Genomic DNA, 20,666 nt, shown 5'->3' on the forward strand with positions numbered 1-20,666 from the left:
TCGGTAGGCTGCTCTGCAGATCCGTATTCCCAGGGTCAGTAAAAGATATGTGAATCTCAACTGCATCCGTGCTGGGTCTGTTTTCTGACTTCACCTGGGGGACAGGAGTGAGCACACTTGTGTTAATGCTAAAAGCATGGTGGATTGGTCTCTGAGGTCTTCCCAGCCAAGGACTGTCAACTGGTAAGCTAAAGCTGCATGGACCTTCCAGCTTGGAAGCCATAAGCCACATCAGGTGTTAGATGACATGTCACAGCTATGCCAGGTGTCGGCGGGCTCAGGCTGGGAGGGAGGGGCTGTGCAGACCTTGTCCAGCCTCTGGCAGGTGTGGTCTCATTCCGCTCCTGTGGCCATGATGCCCGGTGTCTGCTTTTGATTCTACATCATGTTCTCCCTGTGTGCATGAAGGTCTGTGTCCAAATGTCCCCTCTGGAAGATCAGAGTGCCTACAGTGGCTGCCTCCCAGCCCTCCACAGAGACCGTCCGCAGGCTCCTCACCCCAGGGCATGAAGTTGGCAGATGTGTACTGAACTCAGCCATGACACAGACATGCCATGATATATACATGTTGGCTGTGGGGCCATGGATGCACAGAGATCCAAAGTGGGAATAGACAGAGGGTAGATGGGGGACACCAGGAGCGTATGTGGAGCCCTTGGCTCACTCTTTTGGGGGCTCTCCCTAGGAGTGTGAGGGCTCCACGAGCAAGCCAGGGCCGTACACCTGAGGAGATGTCTCTGTCCTTTGCAATTCTGCTCCACAGACAACTTGGACGATCCATCAGGCATGGTCACCACTTAGGTATCAAGCTGCCTCCTGACCCCACCTCCCCCTCTGAATCAAAATATTCCCCTCTCCTACCTGGGGAGTGACAGGTATCAGACACCAATTCTGGCCCCACATGACATGTGGTGATCAGGTCCAGGGAGGCCCACAGGTCCAAGTAGCAGGCCACACTCTGTCCTCAGGCGAACCCAGCCTAGCCTTGGTCTGTCTAGTCAGGTGAGTCAGATTGGGTTGGGGCATCTATTTCTGTAAGGCCAGTGACGTGTCAATGTATTCCATGAAGTCCTCACGGATATGTGAAAATGAGTTAATCTGACTTCTTTTTAAAAGATAATTTATTTCAGTTTCCACCTCCTGACAAGACAAAGTACTATATCTATGGATATATACACTTTTTTTTTTCTTCACGGGAAACAGCACTGCCTGAGATCTTCGACCTCACACCTTTCTCAGCCTTAATTTTAGAACATGACCTGGTGGGACACGAAGTTGTGTAACTAACATACAAAACACAGCGTCACTGGGAACTGCTGGCAAGAAGTGGATGTGGAACCCCGAGAAAGAACAGACTGCAGGTAGAATCTCTACAGAAAGCGGGGTAAAACCGGGTATAGCCGAGACAGTGACGACCCAGGTCCTCACATATTCTCCATGGGGATACAGGCCTGCTGTTTGAGCCTCTAGTATCTCCTAGCAGTGAAATGTCCAACTCACCCCCCCCAAGGGATCTTTATCCTGAATGAAGTGACAATCCAAGGCCACCGACCAAGGCTCTTCTCCCCAGCTGACCCTAAACCAGCACTTCTTGCAAGGCTGGCTATAAGCCAACCTTCTTACCCAGGCAGGGTCTCGGTCCTTCCTCCCATTAATACATCCATCGTCTAGGAGGACGGATGGGACAGGGCCAGCCTCAGCTCAGGGTCAAAGCAAGGCAATCCATGGGGGGGGGGGTGTCCTTTCTGGATAAAGTGCAAAGTCTCTGGAGTTATAGCTCAGGAGAGCATGGCTTGCAGCTGGGTCCCTGTCAGAGCCTGGAGTCTGCAGTGAGGCTGGTCCCCCAAATCACCAACTTCCCCGGGGAGGTCCATGAAGATGGGCGTCTACTTGCAAACAAGATCAACAGACTGGAGGCTGTGGCTGTGAGGCAAGCTCAGCCCTTAGTGAGCTCTGCAGTGGGAGGGATCTGGCAGGAGCCTGGTGCCGAGGCATCTGCTGAGAACGGTCCTGTCATCTCCCTGAGGCTGCAGGGCCAGCCACCTCCTCAAGTCCCTTCCTACTGCCTTCCTCTAGTTCTCAAGTCTCCTGGTTGTCCGAATGTGATCTGGGAACCGGAATAAAGCTGCTCTGAGCAGACCCAGACCTTCCCTTCCTAACAGAAAAAGCAACTGGTCAGTGTGACCCAGGAAGGTCAAGGTTGGGTATGGCTTGTGGTCTGGGACTGCTGATGTCACCACAATCAGACCTCAGCTTTTTACATACTTCCCTTCACAGAAGCAACCTAGAGTGGCAGGTGTTTCAAGAGTAGGGCACTGTCCATGAAGCCTCCTGTGTCCCTGGGCTGCAGAAACAGGGTCAGACCCACTGTTCCTCTCAGGTGAGGAGGACAAGGCAGGCTGTGAATCCCCCTTCTGCAGCAGGCCAAGTCTCAAGCTGGGGCACTGCCTCTAAGCCCACGCTGCATTCTTAGGACCGTATCTGATTTTTTTCTTGTCTTGAGACCAGGTTTCATTGAGCTCAGGCTGGCTTTGAACTCCCTATGTAGCTGAGGATGCCCTTCAACTCTTGATTCTCCTGCCTTTGCCTGGACCTTAGGCAGAAGCAACCTGGAGATAGCCGTGCTTGGCCTCCAACACCCACAATATCCTAACAAAGCTGAAAACAGCAGACTGGCGGCCGCTGCTGGCCTGGTTGCAGAACGGGGGACTTTTTTTTTTTTTTCCTGTGAGGGCAAACACTGTATTGTGCTGATGCTGACTCACACAGCCTTGAAGGTCACAACCCAGGAAGGTTTGAATGTGCGCTAACGGGCCTGCATAGATCTGGGCCACTACCAGCCAAGACTGGAGATACTGCTTGGGTATTCAGGTAATCTGAACGGTCTGTGGTTCACGGGCTCAGCAGGGAGCCAAGGAGAGCTTGCCAGTGAGGCCCATCCACACAAGAGCTATGACAGGGTACCTCAGGGGTGGATTAGTGACCTCCCAGAGACACTGGCCAGAGGCTGACATGAAATGCTCACTAAACCTAGCTGTGAACAGAAGACATCTGCAGGCGATGGTGGGACCACCTCCAGGCACCTGCAAGCTTTGCTCCCATCAAGGGCTGCCCTGTCCCCAGAGGGTCACCATGTCCTTAGCAGTATACGTGGGTCTAATGTGGGTCAGATTTTTCTGATTCTGTGGAGCTGGATCTGCAACAATAAGGAACAAGAGACAGACAAGAGAGAGCTATTCTTCCTTCTTCCTTAAGTGACTATCTCAAAAGGTCGGTAGGGACAGTCTCAAAGCCACTTCTGAAGCCCACGTTGGAACCCCTGGCACTCTTCCCCTTAAGGCGGTTCACAGAGCAAGGCAGAGGTCAGACCACAGGTGCTGCTGCACGAGATCTGCATGTCTCACAGCACCTTGGAGTCATGTCCTACTGCACCTGAACTCATGCCAATGCAGGACTGGGAGGAGCAAGGAGTGGCCACCATGCTTGCACAGCTGAGGAAGGCTCTAGAAAGGACAGCAGCACTTAGCAAGGGCGATCTCACTTTGTTACTTCCCTAAAACAGAGTGGAGACAGGCATGGTTATAGGATCCCAATGCTGGGTCAGGTGTACTAGTTGGCACATACTACGCCATCAGGGGCTGATGTGCCTGTCAGCATTTGCTTGATTGATGTACTGCCTCAGTTACCCGCAACATCCAGGAAATGTACATTCCAAGCTCGGCCTATCCTGCTCTTCTTTGGACATCCTAGAGGCTCTTCCCACGGGAAAGGCTCGCCCACACCAGCTGAGTCCACAGCTGTCAGGAGAGAACCGCTGTGCTCACAGGCAGAGCATGACTAAATGTGACTGAAGGCTAGGGGACAGAGAAGGATGAGGTGATGTAGGGTGACAGGAGAGCCCGCAGGCCTAGTTCAAGGTCAGTGACCAGAATGGCTGGCACAGAAGGGACCAAGGCCACAGGGGTGGATGGGGACAGCAGCTCTAGAGTCAGCACACTGGATGCTGAGGGTCAGTCCTGGTACAAGGGTACAGAGGAGGCAGACCACTGTGGGTCTTTCAGAAGGGGAGGACTGTGGGCTGGAGCTACCAGGCAACCTTGCTTTCCTGTGGTCTCCTCCCTCAGTCAGATTCATCCCATGTGCTCCGGCTGAACCATTGCTCCTAGCAAGGGTGTCCCCCCAGAGCTGCCGAAGAGAACGTTCCCCCACGCTTCTTGCATCCCACGACACATGTTGCTGTTGCCTGGGATTGAAGGACTTCGCATGCTATTGAGGGAGAGACCACGTTGAGTGGACAGTTCAGAGGTTCTGTTGACGGAGCTCTTGAGCCTGAGACATGGTTGTGGCTGGCAGAACAGTCACATCCCCTAGGAAAGTGACAACCCTTGAGTTCTCTTTCAGTTCCTGTCCCATGAGGCGGTGGAGAAGAGCAGGTAGCCAAGACCTTTCGGGAAGCCTCCATGGTCCTTCTACACAGCTTACACTCACAGGGAGTCCTGTGGCAGGGAGTGGCAGGCTGTCACCCACAGCACTGATCCTGCTCACACTGCAGCTGTGTGGATCCCCTCCTGCACCTCCGTGACCACATGTCTCTGGCTCTCAGCAGGAACTGTGGAGACCATCTCTCATGGCCTCTTCCTCCGTCTCATCTCATAAGCCTGGGGCTCAAGGATGGGTGGGGGGTAGATGGTCCCTCGTGTTTAGCTGTGAAACCCAAGGGACGCCTTATACATAGAGGGAGAGCGACACAGGCAGGGGAGACAGGCTTATGGAGTCTTTTAACTGCTAGTTCTAGGGCGGCAAGGAGCGGCTCTGGGTGCTGCTGGTGTCATGCAGGGTTATCACTGGGGTGACAGCTCCTGGGACAGGAGCATGTGCTGATCTCCTACTCTGGAGCCATTTGCTCGATGTGGTCACTCAGCAGCTTGTATTGCTCTGGAAAAGAGAAGAGGATTATTCCAGAGATGGTGTGTAGGAACGGTTGGCTCAGTCTGCACACAGGTCAGAGATGAGGCTGCTGGCCGTGCACCAGCACCCTGCGCGTCTCCAGGAGCACACACGCGGAAGTGGGCGTTTGTTCTCAGGAACATGGGTTTTACAGGAATGGTGTCATGTGTGGAGTGTGGCCCCGAGCAGCCACAAAAAGGCACAGAGCTCTGGCAGCCACTTGGAGATGGCTGCAAGTGTCCCCATGCTCACACAGCCCCTCTTCCTGGCTGGAGAGGAGGGCAGGAGCGAGTCACTGGCTCATCAGAACGCAGGTCAGAGTATCTGGCCTCGGCCCAGGAGAAGCAGCAGTAGCAAACCTGGGGTTTGCAGTGCTGGGATGAGGCCAGAGGCTCTCGGGGTGAGGCAAGAAGGACTCTGGGAAAGCTCAGACTCTCCCACTGTTGGCCATGCTGCCCTGATGGTGTGGGGCAAAACAAGTGGCACTCTAGAAGGTACCAACTGTGGCCAGGGTTTTGCTCTGCACCAGTGACACAGACTGCCAGGGCCAGGTTCATCTCTGACATGGCTGTGTTACATGACACCCACCATCCCTCGGCAGAAACGACTTCCAGTGGCACAGCCAGAGCATCCGTTCCACGGATTCAGGAAAGGAGGCAAGCCAGGGAAGCCAGGGAGACAGATGCCCTCCTTCGGGCAGGGCGGGAAGCCCCAGTATAGAGGGCCTGTTCTGGCTCCCACCTCCCCATCGTATCCCCAGCACAGCTCACCCTCGTCCAGATTGCCGATCACAGCCTGCTTCTTCAGGAAGTCACTGCATAGCTTCTTGTTCAAGCCAAAGGCCAGCATGTTGTGGGTGAACGTGCTGGAGGAAAACCACAGGAGACCATTACCCTCCTGCCAGCCCAGAGTGGGCGCCAAGATACTGGGCTCTAACACGGGGGGTGGGAGGGATGACTGGGACCTGGAACATTGTCAGGTGAAAATGTCACTTATACTTCTTAACTGGACTTTGTCCCCAGGTTCGAGAGGAGGACTGAGCACCCAGTCCTGTGCTCCTAAGAGGTTAGACCCACTGCGCCTGCCCTGTCCCGGTAGGTGGCTCAGGCTGGCCTCACAGCTTGGCTCTCACCCCAGCTGCCCGAAGGTGATGTTCTCATTGAACCGCAGGCTGTCGTCCCGTTCTTCCTGGGTCATGTGGCACCATTTCTCCCTGTGGGCACAGGAAGGACAGGATGGGCTTCAGAATGGCCTGGGACCCTCCCTCCCTGCTCTGTGGGGCTGGTAGTCTGCACTGCCCTTGGGTGCATAGGGATCTGCCTTGGCAGGTAATTTCCACCAGAGCCTGCTGCTTGCTGGGGGAGCCCCAAACACCTTTAGGCATTTATTCCCTGCCTAAAGCAAAGCTAACATCCTCTTGTCCTGGAGACCTGGGAGGGCTTGGCCACTCACAGCCTTTCCACTTGGTCCATCCAATGGGCCAGGAAACTCAGCCTGGAACCTTGCCCAGTGACCTTGGACCAGATGCGCAAGGCAACATTTACAGGAGACATAAGAACAGGGAGCCTGAGAATATATGACAGTCACAATGTCCCTTCCACACAGACTCTGCCTGCCTTACAACATGGCTGTTCCTGCTCCACATATCATAGAGGAAACACTCTACACTCCACACTTCTCCTGGCACTGGCCTGGGACCACACAGCCATTATGAAGCCGGCCCAAAATCGAGAGCCCAACTGGGTAGTGGAGTGGTGGGCAGTCTCTAAGAACTCTTTCTGTTCTCACACTGAGCAGGTGGCATGGGATGGGTACTTGGGTAATGTTGGGGTGTTCTTTGGGGCATCCACCTGCCCTGTGTAGAGGGAAGGCCCAGGAGTAGGATAGGAAGATGTCCGTGCTGACACCCCTGCCACTGTCTCAGAAAGACCGTCATGTGTCACCATCACCCTGGCTTGTCAGCTTCCTGGTGAGGCTCCTGGAGCAGCCGCCTCCTCAGAGGGCCTAGCAGCCCCCTGTGTCTGTGCCCAGGCGAAGTCAGGCCCTGGGACTCAGAGACAGACACATAGCTTCAGAGAGGAGGGGGCGCTCACTGTGGCCCACTTCCTCCGAAGAAAAGCCTCAGGATGGATGACTCTAACTAAAGCGAGGCTGAGAGAAGATTAAAGCACGGGGAGAGAAGACGTAGCATGGAGGAAGGACAGGTCAGTCGTGGAGAAGCAGAAGGAAGGGAGAGAGAGAACATAGCGAACAGGTAAACTGGGACAAAGGCCCAGGCCGGGCTCCTGCTGGCCCAGCCACCGACAGCTCAGCAGGATGGAGTTCACCTGTGGCCTCTGCAAGCTCAGGCAGCACATCTCTAAAGACCCCAGAGTGCACTGGAGGGACAGTGCAGCCTTCCAACACTTGCTGTGAGGCTGTTCAGGTACAAACAGCCGTGTACCACCCAGCAACCTGCCATGCACACACGTGCACAGTACATACTCCCTGATCCTGCATGCCTGACCCCAGGAGGAGGTGACTCTCCTTGCTGTAGAAAGGACTAAGACTAAGGTGTCACCTGGCTTCTGACAAAAGAGTGGAAGGTCATGAGAACTTGGCTGGTGCCTGCTATCTAGTCACTTCCTGGGAGCTGAGTTCAGGCCTTGTCAATGAATGTCCTACACACAGAACATTGATCAAAAAATCTACGCTTGTGGTTATGTGTATGAATGTGTGTGTGTCCAGCAGGTGAGGGGAACCTCTGGGACTGGGTGATAGAAGGGAATCTGCAGTTAGAGGTCACTAGAAAAGATGGCTGCTGTAGGCCTGGGGATCAGAGTTGCTCTCCAGCAGGCCTGTGCTGTGGCCAGTTAGCCTCTTGGGCTCCAGTGAGGAGACTTGTGAGGCCCAGGCAGCTGGCAGTGTCTTCAGTGGGACTCAGAACAGGTCACTGGACTAGCTGGATGAGCCTGCTCAGTTGTCTGGGGAGGCAGTGACGGGCCTGAGCTGTTCCTAGGAAGATGGTTTGTCTTAGGATTCTGAGAGATGGCGGGAGCCTGCTACTGTGAGGGGATGCCAGGCCTGAATACTCCTCACAGCAGCTGTAAAGCCACAGCAGCAAGGGTCATCAGAGTAGCACAGCTGTGAGTAATGGGACATGATGCACATCCAGGCTCCAAGGAAACCTACCTGGGGTCACAACTCTTTATGAGTGGGTGTGGCTTTTACTCCAAAATTTACATGTCATAGGGGCTTCTGGGAAACATGAATCAGACCCCATGTAGGCTCAAAGGCAGCCCATCTTTGCTTCAAAGGACCCATCACCCAGTTCTTCTGGTCACCCAGTGGCTGAAGAAGAGGGGGTAGCTGCCCTTCCATGTGACTCTGGATCAGGTGACAATCCTCCCTTCCAGTGAGAGTGGGAGGAACTGCAGATGAGAAGCTTCCCCACCCCCACCCTCCACTTCCACACAAGAGGAGCTCCTGTCCATCCCTCCACTTCCACACGAGTGGGATTCCCGCGCCTGACCCAGGTGCAGAGGGGCCATGGACAGTGCCATGTTGCCTCCTGGACTAGCTCAGTGTCCTGTTTTCTATCTCAGGTGCTCTGGTCCTGTCTTGGGCCATGCCCTGTCACCAGCCTAGCTAGCTAGCACAGGCCATGCCTCCCCAGAGGTACCCTCCCCTCCTGGCAGAGGCCTTGGAAGAAACCCAGAGCTGTAAGGAGCAAAGTCACGTGGACACACACCTCTTCTCCTCCTGCTCTCCAGCATCCCCTCTGGAGCGGCAGCAGAAACAGGTAAACAAAGGCACATGTCAAGGTCATGCGAGATATGTGGATGGAAAAGAACAGGCAGAGAGGATCACCCTAGGCGGGAGCAGAGACGACAGAGAGACGGGACCCAGAACAGGCGGATCCCTAGGAGCTGGGAGAGCTCAGAAAGAAGCCGATGGCATACCGGAGGCCGCCAGCCTCCAGACACTGGAATTCTCCCCAGGGGCTTCTGGGAGTCTAGGGCCTTGCCCACCCCATGCTTCCCCAGGAAACAGTCCCACCAGACAGTCATGGGACTCGCCAAGCCAGCTCATTCCCACTGGCCTCAGCTGCTCCTCTGACGAAGGGTTCTACCTCAAATAATCACTTGCCAGCAGAGGAACCTTGGCCAGATGACGCTCCGCTTATCTGCTCCCTCCCAAACACAGCCAAAGGCCCCAGTGATGGTCAACTACTGAAGCTCTGAGATCCTGGCTACAAAGTCCCACACTTGGTGGTCCAGTAGGGCCGGCCTGGCTTCCACAGGGACTGCTGCCTTGTAGCTGACTGAATGGGTAGCAATCTGTGCCCATTCCACACAGAGAGGGCCTCTGTGTTACTGGGACACGCCTTCCTGCTTCCCATGCTTTCTGAATAGGGTCCCACAGGGTGTGTGAGCAGCGGGACTATCTTGGGCACAGCTAGGAAGGTCTGCGTGGCTCAGCAGTGAGTCCAGGGGCAGCTGCGCTGCCAGGCCTGGTTCTTACAGTGAGCAGAGGGGCGGACTGGAGGCCAGTGGTCTCCCTTGGGCAGAGGTAGCATTTTAAGGAGGATCAGGCTGTATCATGCCAGAGCCCCAGAACAGGAAGCACCATGCAAGCTAAGCCCCGCACCCCCAAAGCTGTGAGCACTGACCCCCCAGGCAGCCCACAGGGCTCTGGCACACGTGGGTGGAAGAGACCATCAACAGCGGCTCAGCCATTTTGCTGGCTCCCAAGGACTACTTGGGAGACTCAGCCAAGACTTGGTCCTCTCCCCCAAGGTTGGAGGGGACATCTTGGCTCCTACCTGGTGGTGGGGGACCGCTTCCGCCTCTCACAGTGGACAGCATCGAAAAAGGCTGCATTCCAGAACCTCAGTGTGTGCCTGCAGGATGAGACATGGGAAAGATTCACCCAGGTCCTCTCTTCCCTCCACGCTCAAAGCAACAGCTTCTCATCTGGTGAGAGTCTGGAAGGCCCGAGGTGAGGATAAAGTGCTGCCCTGGGCAGCTGCAGGGGATGAAAGAGTTGAAAAGGCCTGTGGGAAGATGGAGCAGGCTGGCCGACTCCGCTGCTCAGGCAGGTGGATGGAGTGAGGGGCGGGGTGGGGCGGAGGCCAGTGAGGCTTCCAAACGCCACGGCAGTCATAGGAGCACAGCCACAGGAATATGGGATCAGCAACAGTTCTTCCTGGAGAAGCTCAGGGGTGCCTATGCTCCACACTGCACAGGAGAGCTAGCGAGGTCCACGGGCAGCTCTGACTCCACCGCAGAGCGTGTGGGAGAACAGAGCCCTGTGGCCCAGTGTCCACAAGAGTGGCTTCTGACCCTTTGTTACACCAGCTCCAGGACCCTGAGGGCCCAGCACGGTCACTCACCAGACCCAGCGAGCTCCTCCCTTCACTGCTGTACAGGATCTCCAGGTGACTCAGGTCTAGCCTCTCCATACTGACCTCTGCCAGCCTCTACCTAGCCCTCTGCCCTGAGGGTGCCCATGGCATTTCTCAGGCACACATCCCTACTGGACTGGGACCTTTGAGGGAGGGGTCATGATGATGTTGAGGGAGGGGTGTTCTGTTCCATGCTAGAGTTGCCCCTCTCTGGCCAGTGAATGCGAGACGGGAGGCTCCCCGGGGCTCCTGACTGCTGCTGTCTCTGTCTGTTCTGTGCTAATACCTACTGATCTCAGCACAATGATATATAAAGATATTTATTTGACTTGAGATTTATGGCTAGCGGGTCTCAACAGCCTTGCACTGGCACTGCTAAGGCTCCCTGGCCGCATGCCAAGATGGTCGAGTTCCAGAAAGCTAAGTGCACAGAGTGGCCCTGCGTCACAACCCATTCCGAAGAACTGACTTGAATTCCTTCCTGATGGTGCCCGCTTGGCAGACGCTTGCTGTAGACCTCACTCCTGCAGCTCCCTGCAGCTCAAATTCACTGTACCAGAGAGCCAGCAGATGAGCCTTTGGGAGACACATTCAAAGCACAGCCCCTGGTTCTCACTTCAGCCTTCAGTGTGTGTATGTGTGTGTGTGTGTGTGTGTGTATGCACAATAACATTAAGATGTGATTTATATTCCATGAAGTAACCCAATAAGACGGAACTGCAGACAGTCCTGGCACAGCAGAATTAAATAAGGTGTGTAGGAGACTAGCGAGTCGGCTCAGTAGCTAAGACACTTCCTACTCTTTCAGAGAGCTGCGATTCCCCAGCATCCGCATGGCAGCGGAGAGTCATCTGTGATGTAACTCCAGTTCTAGGGGATCCAGTGTTCATGTCTGGCCTCCGAGGGCACCAGACCCACATATGGTGCACAGACATACATACAAGCAAAACATTTCATGCGCTCACAATAATGATTTAGAAAATTGAATAAAGAAATACAGATTGCAACTCAGTGATTTTTAAGTATAATCGGCTGTGCAGCTCCCCCACTGTCTAAACCCAGAGCACTTCCGCGGCCCCATGAGGAGCCAGTCAGCCACCACTGCTGCCTATGGACTGCAGCTCTGTGTTCCCTGCACTCTGCACGAATGGATCAGATGACTCCCGCTCTTCTGCAGTCTGCCTTCTCTTACCAGGAGGACAACAACGTCTTGTGGGTCACTGTGTAGTGATCTGTGTGCAGGCTTACTCCACACCTGATAATGTGGAGAGACCACATCATGCTGATTCTAGAGCCAGCTGGCCTTGTCCATTAGGGACTATTCTGACCAGTGTGCTAGGAGCTCAGTACTGATGATTTCTGTGTGAGTACACACATGGACCCACAATGGAATGGCTGCTCACATAGGACTCTGTTAACCCCTGGGGAGCTGCCAGGCATTTCCACACTAGTCCCCATGGAGCGTCAGATGTCCTCACATCCCTACGAACACTTGCTGGCCACTATCATCCTGCTGTGACTACCCTGGAGGGGAGGGCGGCTACTGTCCTTGCTGGAGACACAGGCAGCTGAGGGGCTGGGCAGCTGCTGTGCCAGGTTGGATGGGCAGAGTATAGGTGAGCCTTACCAGATGGGCTGCTGCCTCAGGTGCGTGTACAGGTAAACCTTCTCCCCCTTCTGTTCATCTTCGGGGCTGATGACAGTCACTGCAGGAGGAAGGAGATCTGAGGGCAGTCTGGTCTGGGCTCCCCGCGGGCAGATCCTACAGACCCTCAGCAGCTTGCCACAAAGCCATCAAGTCACTGTCCAAATTCTGAGAAGCTTTTTGCCAGCCTTAGTTTAGGATGTCTTCCCTGTGTGGTCCATAAAGTGGCATCCTCCCTCTAACACCTGGTTTAACTATCTGGGGCTAAGAATTTAGTATATGCATAGTCTGCTTAGAAAGGCAGCAAAGGGCCAGGCGGTGGTGGCGCACGCCTTTAATCCCAGCACTTGGGAGGCAGAGGCAGGCGGATTTCTGAGTTTGAGGCCAGCCTGGTCTACAGAGTGGGTTCCAGGACAGCCAGGGCTACACAGAGAAACCCTGTCTCAAAAAAACAAAACAAAACAACAACAACAACAACAAAAGAAAGGCAGCAAAGCCCTTTCATTGCAGCTTGCTTGTTTCTACTGTTGCTTAATGGTGAGCCAGTTTAAGAGACCTGGATAGGTGTCTTGGTTACCAGAGAGGTAGGCTCTGCCTTCCTTTTCGGGGACCCCTTCATCCCAGGCACCAACCCCCAGGTTCCACCCTGCCATAGGCTCCATCTCCCTAAGGCCCACCCCCAGGCAGCCCAGAGAGCTGTGTTCTTACCAGTCTTCATCTGTCTGTCCTTAGGTTTGCTCTCGTCTTCCCTGGAGGGAGAGAGAGAGAGCACGGCAGTGAAAAGGAGCCCAGGCCACACACACGCAGATGCTGCCCCATTCTCTGTGCAACTCCTCTGATGAGCGTTGGGGATCAGTGACACAGTGGCACTGAGGCCTGTGGCACTGAGACTGCATGGTACCATTTTCTGTGGGCCTACTGAGTGGGCATGGAGGGACAGGTTGTGTACCCTGGCTATAACCAAGCCTCAAGCGGTGCAGGGCCCTAGACGGTTGCCCTTGTACTGTTGTGTCCTCTCCTCAAGGTGTCTTAGCTTCAGCACCTGTGACCAATGCACAGAGCTCTCCGGGGCCAGGTCTGGTGGCTCATGACTTTAGTCCGAGCACTCAGGAGACAGAAGCAGGTGGATCTCTGTGAGCTCAAGGCCAGCCTGGTCTACAAAGCAAACTCTAGGACAGCCCGAGCCACATAGAGACCCTGTCTCAAACAAAAGAACAACAAATCCTCATCTGCCAGAGCAGCCTCCCCTGCAGGCGTTGGCACCCAAGGCCTTGATCTTGCTCACATTAACTTGCCTGGCAGTGACAGGAGGAAGGAGGGACAGAGTGTTCAACTTCCTGTTGCCAAACGACAAAGCCATATGCTCCTGGCAGCCCAAGAAACATGGCGTATCAATGAGCAGGCAGCATGTGGAAACCATGGGAAGCCCTGGAGTGCAGAGTCGTGCTGGGCTGGCAGCTGTGTGACTCAGAACAGCTGCAGGGCCAAGACTGGGCAAGCCACCTGCTTCTCCCAAATCCATCTCAGTAAGCTCAGGCCTGTGTGCACACTCACTCATTTTTCCTGACCAGGGGTCCTTTCAGCTTGGTCTCCAGCCCCCCGAAGAAGCCTTTCATGTTCTCCGTGTTCTTCAGCAGCCGCTCAGCAATGTCCTTCTTCTCGGCCAGCCAGCTGTTAGCCGACTTCAGGTAGGAGTCGATGCTGCCAGCTGGCTTCTCCCTGGGCTCTGTGGGGGGCAGGTGTGGCTTGCCTTGAAAGTGAGGAGAAGTGGAGTAAGGAGAGGTCTGCAGTTCTGACAGGAGAGGGAGAGTGCCTGAAGGTACTTCCCAGGGACTGCAGGACAGGGTGTGCTGCCCTCAGTCTCCTCAACAGGGTGGTCAGAAGCAGCTGGTTGGCAAGTTCCCCACACAAGGGAAGGCCAGGCATCTCTGGGACGCTCAATAAGCACAGACTACACAGGGAAGTGGGCAAGAACCGGGAGGAGGGGGAGGTGGCCCGAAGGAGCTGGCATCTGGGAAGAAGATAAGAGAAGTCTATACTGAGTGCCATACAGCAGGTCTGAGAGACTGGTAACAGGAGAGAAGAGGCTGCCCTGGTTAGGGGACAGGGCAGAGACTCAGACCTGTCTCAAAGGCATCTGGAATAGACCTTTATCAGGTAAATACGGGAGAGAAGGGATCGGGGGAGGAGGGTGGGTTTTCCAGAATTCCTTCTGTGGGGCAGTGCGTGGAAATAACCCCACAAAGGTAACCCCGATGGACTCTGACTGGGTGAATAGTCAAACCTTTCCATTTGACCTGAAGGTAGCCATCAAGCAGAGCCTGCCGTGATCTATAGTGTCAGGCCATTTGGGGGGGCGGTGCTGGGAGAGGGGACCTGGAGCACATGCAGAGAGAGGGGCTGCACCATGAGAACGGAGCATTGGGGACAAAGCAGGCTGTGAGGGCAGGCTCAATTACGCATGCCCAGGCCTCCATAGGGAGCACCCAGCACCCTCCTTGAAGAGTGGAACTGGTCTCTTCTGGCTGGCTGCAGGGCTCAGCACAAGACGCCCTAGAGCTCCTGCACCTTGGCCCTTTCAATACCATGAGCCAAAAGAGACTTCCAGGCTCTGTGTCTTTGCTTGCTCATGCCCAGCCTCCCCGACTCTTCCCAGGATATAATCCCAGGGTGCTCCCTGGGATAGCCAGCTCTGAATTGTGCTTTGCTGGAGCGGAAAGCTGAGACCCCACATGTAGCACTCCTGCCCCCTGCCCTCTCCTTTGCAGCATAGACAGCCATGGCCCGACCCCAAGTGCATCCCATCTCCGTGCACACCAGGGGTCTCATGCCTGCTGTCCTCCCAGTATCAGCTCCTTCTCTCTGGAAGCCACACGGCACCCGCTATTGATAAAGGAAGCTCCCTTCCTGCTGTGTCACCCCAGGGTGGGGGCTCTGCGCGGGCTGACTCACCCAGATGGTAGTAGGTGAAGCACATGGTCATGAGGTTCTTGGCGGGCCCGAAGTCGTCCATCTGGTGGCATCTGGGGTGGGAGCAAGATTGGCTGGCTAGAGACCCAACTCCCAGAGATTCACCTGCCTCTGCTTCCCACGTGCTGGGATTAAAGGCGTGTGACTTCCCAGGCCCAGCACCCCTGCAAGCTAATTAAGCAGGGCCAAGTGCTTGGGAAGCCGCAGTACCAAGATGCAGGTGCATGGTTGGGTTAGGTGTGGGAAAGTGTTCGTGGCCCTCAGTTTGGTCACTACTGTCTGGCTCTGGGTGTCGGAAGGTGTCTCTCGGCCTGCTCTTTTTCACATTAAGATCACATCAAGGCCCAGGAAGCTCAGGCCGGTGCACCCATCAGGGGCAGGACCAGAAGTCACCTCAAGCCTTGGTCCCACACCACTGATGTAGACCATTTGGCATTGCTCCTGTCTCTCAGGGCCCATCAGGGTGTTGTGCTGTCCCTCACAGGAGCCTCAGGTCCCCGGGAGGGCTGTAAGGACATGAACCTCTCGGCAACCCCAGGCTCAGACTCTGTGGTTGGGTGAGGTAAGAATATGTACAACTCCTAAGGCCCCGGGCCACTGCTGTCCCGAATCCTGGTACAGGGGCAGCAAGTGGATAAATGCTCATGCCTTCCACATCACTTGCTGAAAATCAAAACAAACTACTGCATGCAGGAAAGCAGCATACTGAGTGCCGTTCCTACTCTGAAAGGGACCGTTTTACTGTCCTGCAGGACGCTAAAGATTACAGCCAGATATTAATGGGATATTCACACAGCCATTCAACTCAGCGAACAAAAGGAGAGAAGGAAGCTTTGAAAAGAGGAAATTCTACAAGTCCAGTTACAGACACTGAACTGTGAATGAGGAGGGCAAACAGAACGACCTCATCTCCCACTGGGGCAGGAGGGAGCCACTACTCTGCTCCCAGAAGATGCTGGTCACGGGTTCTAGCCCTCAGTGGGTGACAGCTGTTGTGGCCATTACTCACAGCTGGCTCGTTGGGGTGGGAAAGGTGGAAAGGACAGCTGCAGGAGGCTGTGGGAAGGCCATTACTTACTCAAACAGCACCACCGCGAAAGACTGCACCAGGCGGTAGAAGGTGGGCTCGGACACACATTTGGACGTGCAGCGCTGTGCAGAAAGAACCAGGCCTCTGTCAGTGTCAGCGTCAGCGGGACTTGTCACTCTGCATGTCTCCGCCGATTTGGAAGGCCCCAATGGCCACCTCCCCTCAACCAGCACTCTGGACAGAACACAGGTGCTCCCCAGGGCGCTCGCACTGGAACCCAGAGGTATTCTTCTGTGTCATCCTCACAGGATTTCATAAAGAAACTTCACATCCAGCCCACCCATGGGCAGAAGCATGGAGAGACAGACCCCAAATGACAACGCTGGCTGTTCCTGAGTTTGTTAATCACTTTTTTCTGCATGTTCTAATTTCTCTCTGAAGAATGCATCCCTAACAAGTAGAAACATGCAAGATGTGATTCTTTCCCTGGCTTTCTCCACATCTTTGGTTTTGCCTAGTTTTCACAATTTTGACTATGCTATCTTTTGCAAAATTCGAAAGCTAGAGGTTATTTAATAAAAGCATGCATGGACAAAACCCGCAAGCTTGTCTCTGGAAAAGGAATTTAGTGGGAGGTCTGCCCACAGTCCCTACTCCTTTCAAAATCGCGCTTCCCGCCGGGGAAGACCTTTCTCTCCTGCCCAGCTGTCTTTGACCTCCTTCTACTGATTTGCACCCTCCACTCTCTTCACCACAGTGGCACTGAGTAGGCTGTTGGCTGCCTCCCCACCCCTGCCCCCCCTTGCATTCACCTGTGCGCTCACAAAGCGTGCAAACCACTCCCGGCCCTTCCCGTCTTCTCCGCTGCAGTACTCCCCAAACTTGGCTTTCTCTTCCTGGTCCAAGTCCTCCCTGGAGAAAGGGCAGAACAAAAATAAGGGTCCAGTTCCTAGAACCAAAACTCCAGGAGGGAATGGGGTGGGAAGGGGGAGGAGAACAGTGGGGTGCAGTCCCCAACTCTCAGCACCTTCCAGGGAGCATGTCTTGTATTTATTTCTGAAACCAGGAGCCTGACTTCAAAGTCCAGATACGGCTCCAGCATCGAATGGGACCTGTCCAGTGGAAATTCCATCCATGGCTCTGTGAGCAGGCCTCCTGCTCAGGTGATCTGAGCCCTGATGATGGCCCAGGCCCTAAGAACCCTTACTTCTCTGTGAATAGCTAACATTTCTCTCAGATTTAGAGATGACAATGAGGCAGAAAGCATGAGATTGGCCAACTTATATAATTTGTACTTATGGGTTTGTCACTAGACAATAAGAATATTATTAATTATATATAAATATATATAAACATTAACATATTACATATGTTAATTGATATGTTATATATGAATATATAACACAGTATGAGCTGGAGAGATGGCTCAGGGGTTAAGAGCACTGACTGCTCTTCCAAAGGTCCTGAGTTCAAATCCTAGGACCCACATGGTGGCTCACAGCCATCTGTAATGAGATCTGATGCTGTCTTCTGGAGTGTCTGAAGACAGCTACAGTGTACTCACATATAATAAATAAATCTTTGGACCAAAGTGAGTGGGGCTGGATTGAGAAGTAAAAGTGTCTGAAGACAGCTATAGTGTACTTACAAATACTAAATAAATAAATCCTAAAAAAACATATTATATGTATTACAATATAAAACATAATGTCTAAAATATTATAAATATGCAAAATATAATAATATATTTACATATATATTTCTTCATCTCAAATTTTCTATGTGGCCAATGGTGACCTTGACTTCTTCAACCTCCTGCCTTCACCTCCCAAGAGCTGGGTTACAGTTCTATGCCACCATGCTCGGTTTCTGCACTGCTCAGGATTAAATGCACACTGGGCTCATGCACACTGGGCACGCAAGCACTGTGCCAGGAGAGTCACAGCCATAGACCAACGGGTCAACATTTGTATTGTTTTAGTGAAAGTCGACAGTCACATTGTAAACCAGGTTCCTCGAGACTATAGCTGTGTGCAGATTGTCCCCTTAAGTATGGGCTTGATAGAATCCAGATGCACACCAGAGGACTACCGTGCCTGAAGCTCTGCATTTCCACCAGCTCAGGAGATGCTGATGTGACTGGTGCACAATGAATCTAAGTGCTGGAGAACTGCTGTAGCTGCTAACAGGGCAGTGACCAGACTCTGGACCCCTGGAGACTGGGATGGCACCTACCTCCCTGTCCCAGATGAGGTACCACTTCACAGTGACATGGACAGGCAGAGCTACGAGGCCCAGAGATCCCTGCTCAGGCTATATTCTAATCTCCGGCACCTGCTTTCTGGGCCTTTGCTCTTGGTGCCCCTGCTTTAAAGATACCACCGTGTAAGCATGGTGACTTGAGTTGATTCCTGGAAACCATGTAAAAATCTGTATGTGATGGGCCGGCTAGTCTGTATTGGGCCACACAGCAGCATAACAAGGGAGCCTGCCTCAATAAGACAGAAGTGAGAACTGACCCCTGAAAGGTATTCTGTGACACACACACACACACACACACACACACACACACACACACACACGAAGGCAGAGGGGCTGTGGTTGTAGCTCAGCAGTAAGGCACTTGCCTTCCATGGGTGGCCTGTCCCTGTAGTGGCTTGAATGGCAATGGCCCCCATAGGCTAATATATTTAAATGCCTAATGAGTGTTGGCGGGGCTGTGTCACTGGGGGTGGGCTTTGAGGGTCAAGAGCCCACACCATGCCCAGGCAGCCTCCTTCTTATGCTCAGCTACTGAGCTAGTGCCATGCCTGAGTGTCCGCTGCCATGCTCCCTGCCAAGATGGGCATCCTCTGAAACTGTACGCCCCAAATCAATGTTCTGCTTTATAAGTTGCTGTGATTATGGTGTCTCTTCACAACAATAGAAAATTAGCTGAGACAATCCTCAATACTCCCCGGAGAAAGAAAGAAAGGAATGCACAGAGGAAATTCTGGAACAAATATGTAAGCTCCTTACAGAACGTATCACTTGTTTCTCCACAGTATCTTCTGCCTAAGTGCCTATAAGGGGTACAGCCATACCTTATAGGCTACTGAAGACACCGTGGTGCACAGTCTCCTATCTGGCTCCCTGGTTCCCATGAGACCACTCATGAAATGGACTTAAGCGAGGAAACTAAGAAGACATGGATGAACTGGCTACTCTTGAGTCTGTGTTCCAGAGCCAACCTGGATAAGCAGGGAGCATAGGTCTGGCCAAGCTGAGGACCATTCCCTCTGTGGTCACCCTTGGTGCTGGCAACTTATTGACGAGTTGTCAATAAGCTGCCTTCCAGTCAGTCCTGGAAAGCCTGTAGGGACATGACCTGCTGCTCCAGGAAACAGGCATTAGTTGGTCCAGGGTGGAGTCCAGGACTGGAAACTATTTATTTGTTGTTGTTGTTGTTGTTTTCCAGAGCTAAGGACCAAAGCTAGCACCTTGAGCTTGTGAAGCAAGCACTCTACCATTTTGGTAGTTTGAATAAAAATGGCCTCTATAGGGCCTCCTATAGGGAGTGGCAATTATTAAGGGGTGTGGCCTTGTTGGAGTGGGTGTGGCCTTGTGTGACTGTGAGGGTGGCTTTGAGATCTCACATACTCAAACTATGCCCAGTATGTCTCACTGTTCTTCCTTCTGCTACCTGAAGATCAAGATGTAGAACTCTTAGCTCCTTCTCCAGCACCAAGCCTGCCTGTATGCCACTGTTTTCACCATGATGACAATGGACTACACCTCTGAACTGTAAGCCAGCTCCAATTAAATGTTTTTCTTTATAAGAATTGCTGTAGTCATGGTGTCTCTTCACAGCAATAGAAGCCCTAACTAAGACAAACCACTGAACTAAAACCCCTTTAAAACCTCCCAATGTGATTTTATAGGAGTGAAGAGCCACTGTAGCCTATAGTAGGTAGCAGGTTAGTATCCTTAAAAGGCCTACTCTGCTTCCCAAAGAGGCTTAACCCCCTCCCAAAGAGGATCCACCCTTCTCACAAAGGGTCTACCTTCCATTCCACAGAGAGCCTACCTTCCATCCCACAGAGGGCCCAGCCTCCATCCCACAGAGGGCCCAGCCTCCATCTCACAGAGGGCCCAGCCTCCATCCCACAGAGGGCCCAGCCTCCATCCCACAGAGGGCCCAGCCTCCATCCCACAAAGGGCCTACCCTCCAGAGAAGATCTTCTCTACATAGCTACGCATGAACTCTCGAAGTGCCAGGGTCTCCTCATCTGGGGCCGAATCAGCACTCTGATTGGAGGAGAAGGACTCATTGGAGGAAGAGCGTCGGTCCTGGTCCCACGATGGGTGTGACGGTGACTCGCCCATGTCATTTTCACTGTCTGCGGACTCGGTGGTCTCACTCTCAGATGCCCCATCACCCAGGGAGCCGTCTGGGTCCTGGAGTGTTGAAGGCGCTGCTTCCAAAGGAGGGGAGGTAGGTGGTTCAGTCTCAAAGTCAATCAAGGAGCCCACAGGGACTTCTGGGGCCTCCATGGTAGCTGAGCTGCCAAACAGGATGGGCACAGCCTGAGGAGCAGCTTCCTGAAGCCAAGAGCGTGTTGGGAGCGTCTGACCGCCAAGGCTGAAGTCTCTAGCAGCTCAGAGACCCTGTGGCGTCTGCAATGGAAACAGACATAAACACTGTCACT

General features: G+C 53.6%; 1 protein-coding gene across 2 annotated transcripts in view; it reads right to left on the reverse strand.

Annotated features, from left to right (window-relative positions):
* Positions 1–1,103: 1,103 nt before the first annotated feature.
* Kiaa0513 (KIAA0513 ortholog) overlaps positions 1,104–20,666 on the reverse strand; it is a 51,725-nt gene continuing 32,162 nt past the window's right edge. For both annotated transcript variants that reach the window (XM_052166387.1, XM_052166388.1), the window contains 11 exons: positions 20,183–20,634; positions 16,791–16,890; positions 16,027–16,100; positions 14,931–15,001; positions 13,533–13,728; positions 12,687–12,727; positions 11,961–12,039; positions 9,752–9,829; positions 6,080–6,160; positions 5,718–5,812; positions 1,104–4,935 (listed from right to left, as the gene is read on the reverse strand). In XM_052166387.1, coding sequence (XP_052022347.1) covers positions 4,886–4,935; positions 5,718–5,812; positions 6,080–6,160; positions 9,752–9,829; positions 11,961–12,039; positions 12,687–12,727; positions 13,533–13,728; positions 14,931–15,001; positions 16,027–16,100; positions 16,791–16,890; positions 20,183–20,511 — 1,194 coding nt within the window. In that variant the 5' untranslated portion in view covers positions 20,512–20,634 and the 3' untranslated portion in view covers positions 1,104–4,885. The remainder of the gene's footprint in view (positions 4,936–5,717; positions 5,813–6,079; positions 6,161–9,751; positions 9,830–11,960; positions 12,040–12,686; positions 12,728–13,532; positions 13,729–14,930; positions 15,002–16,026; positions 16,101–16,790; positions 16,891–20,182; positions 20,635–20,666) is intronic.

This window comes from Apodemus sylvaticus, chromosome 21, assembly GCF_947179515.1.
Source record: "Apodemus sylvaticus chromosome 21, mApoSyl1.1, whole genome shotgun sequence".
NCBI classification, from domain to species: Eukaryota; Metazoa; Chordata; class Mammalia; order Rodentia; family Muridae; genus Apodemus; species Apodemus sylvaticus.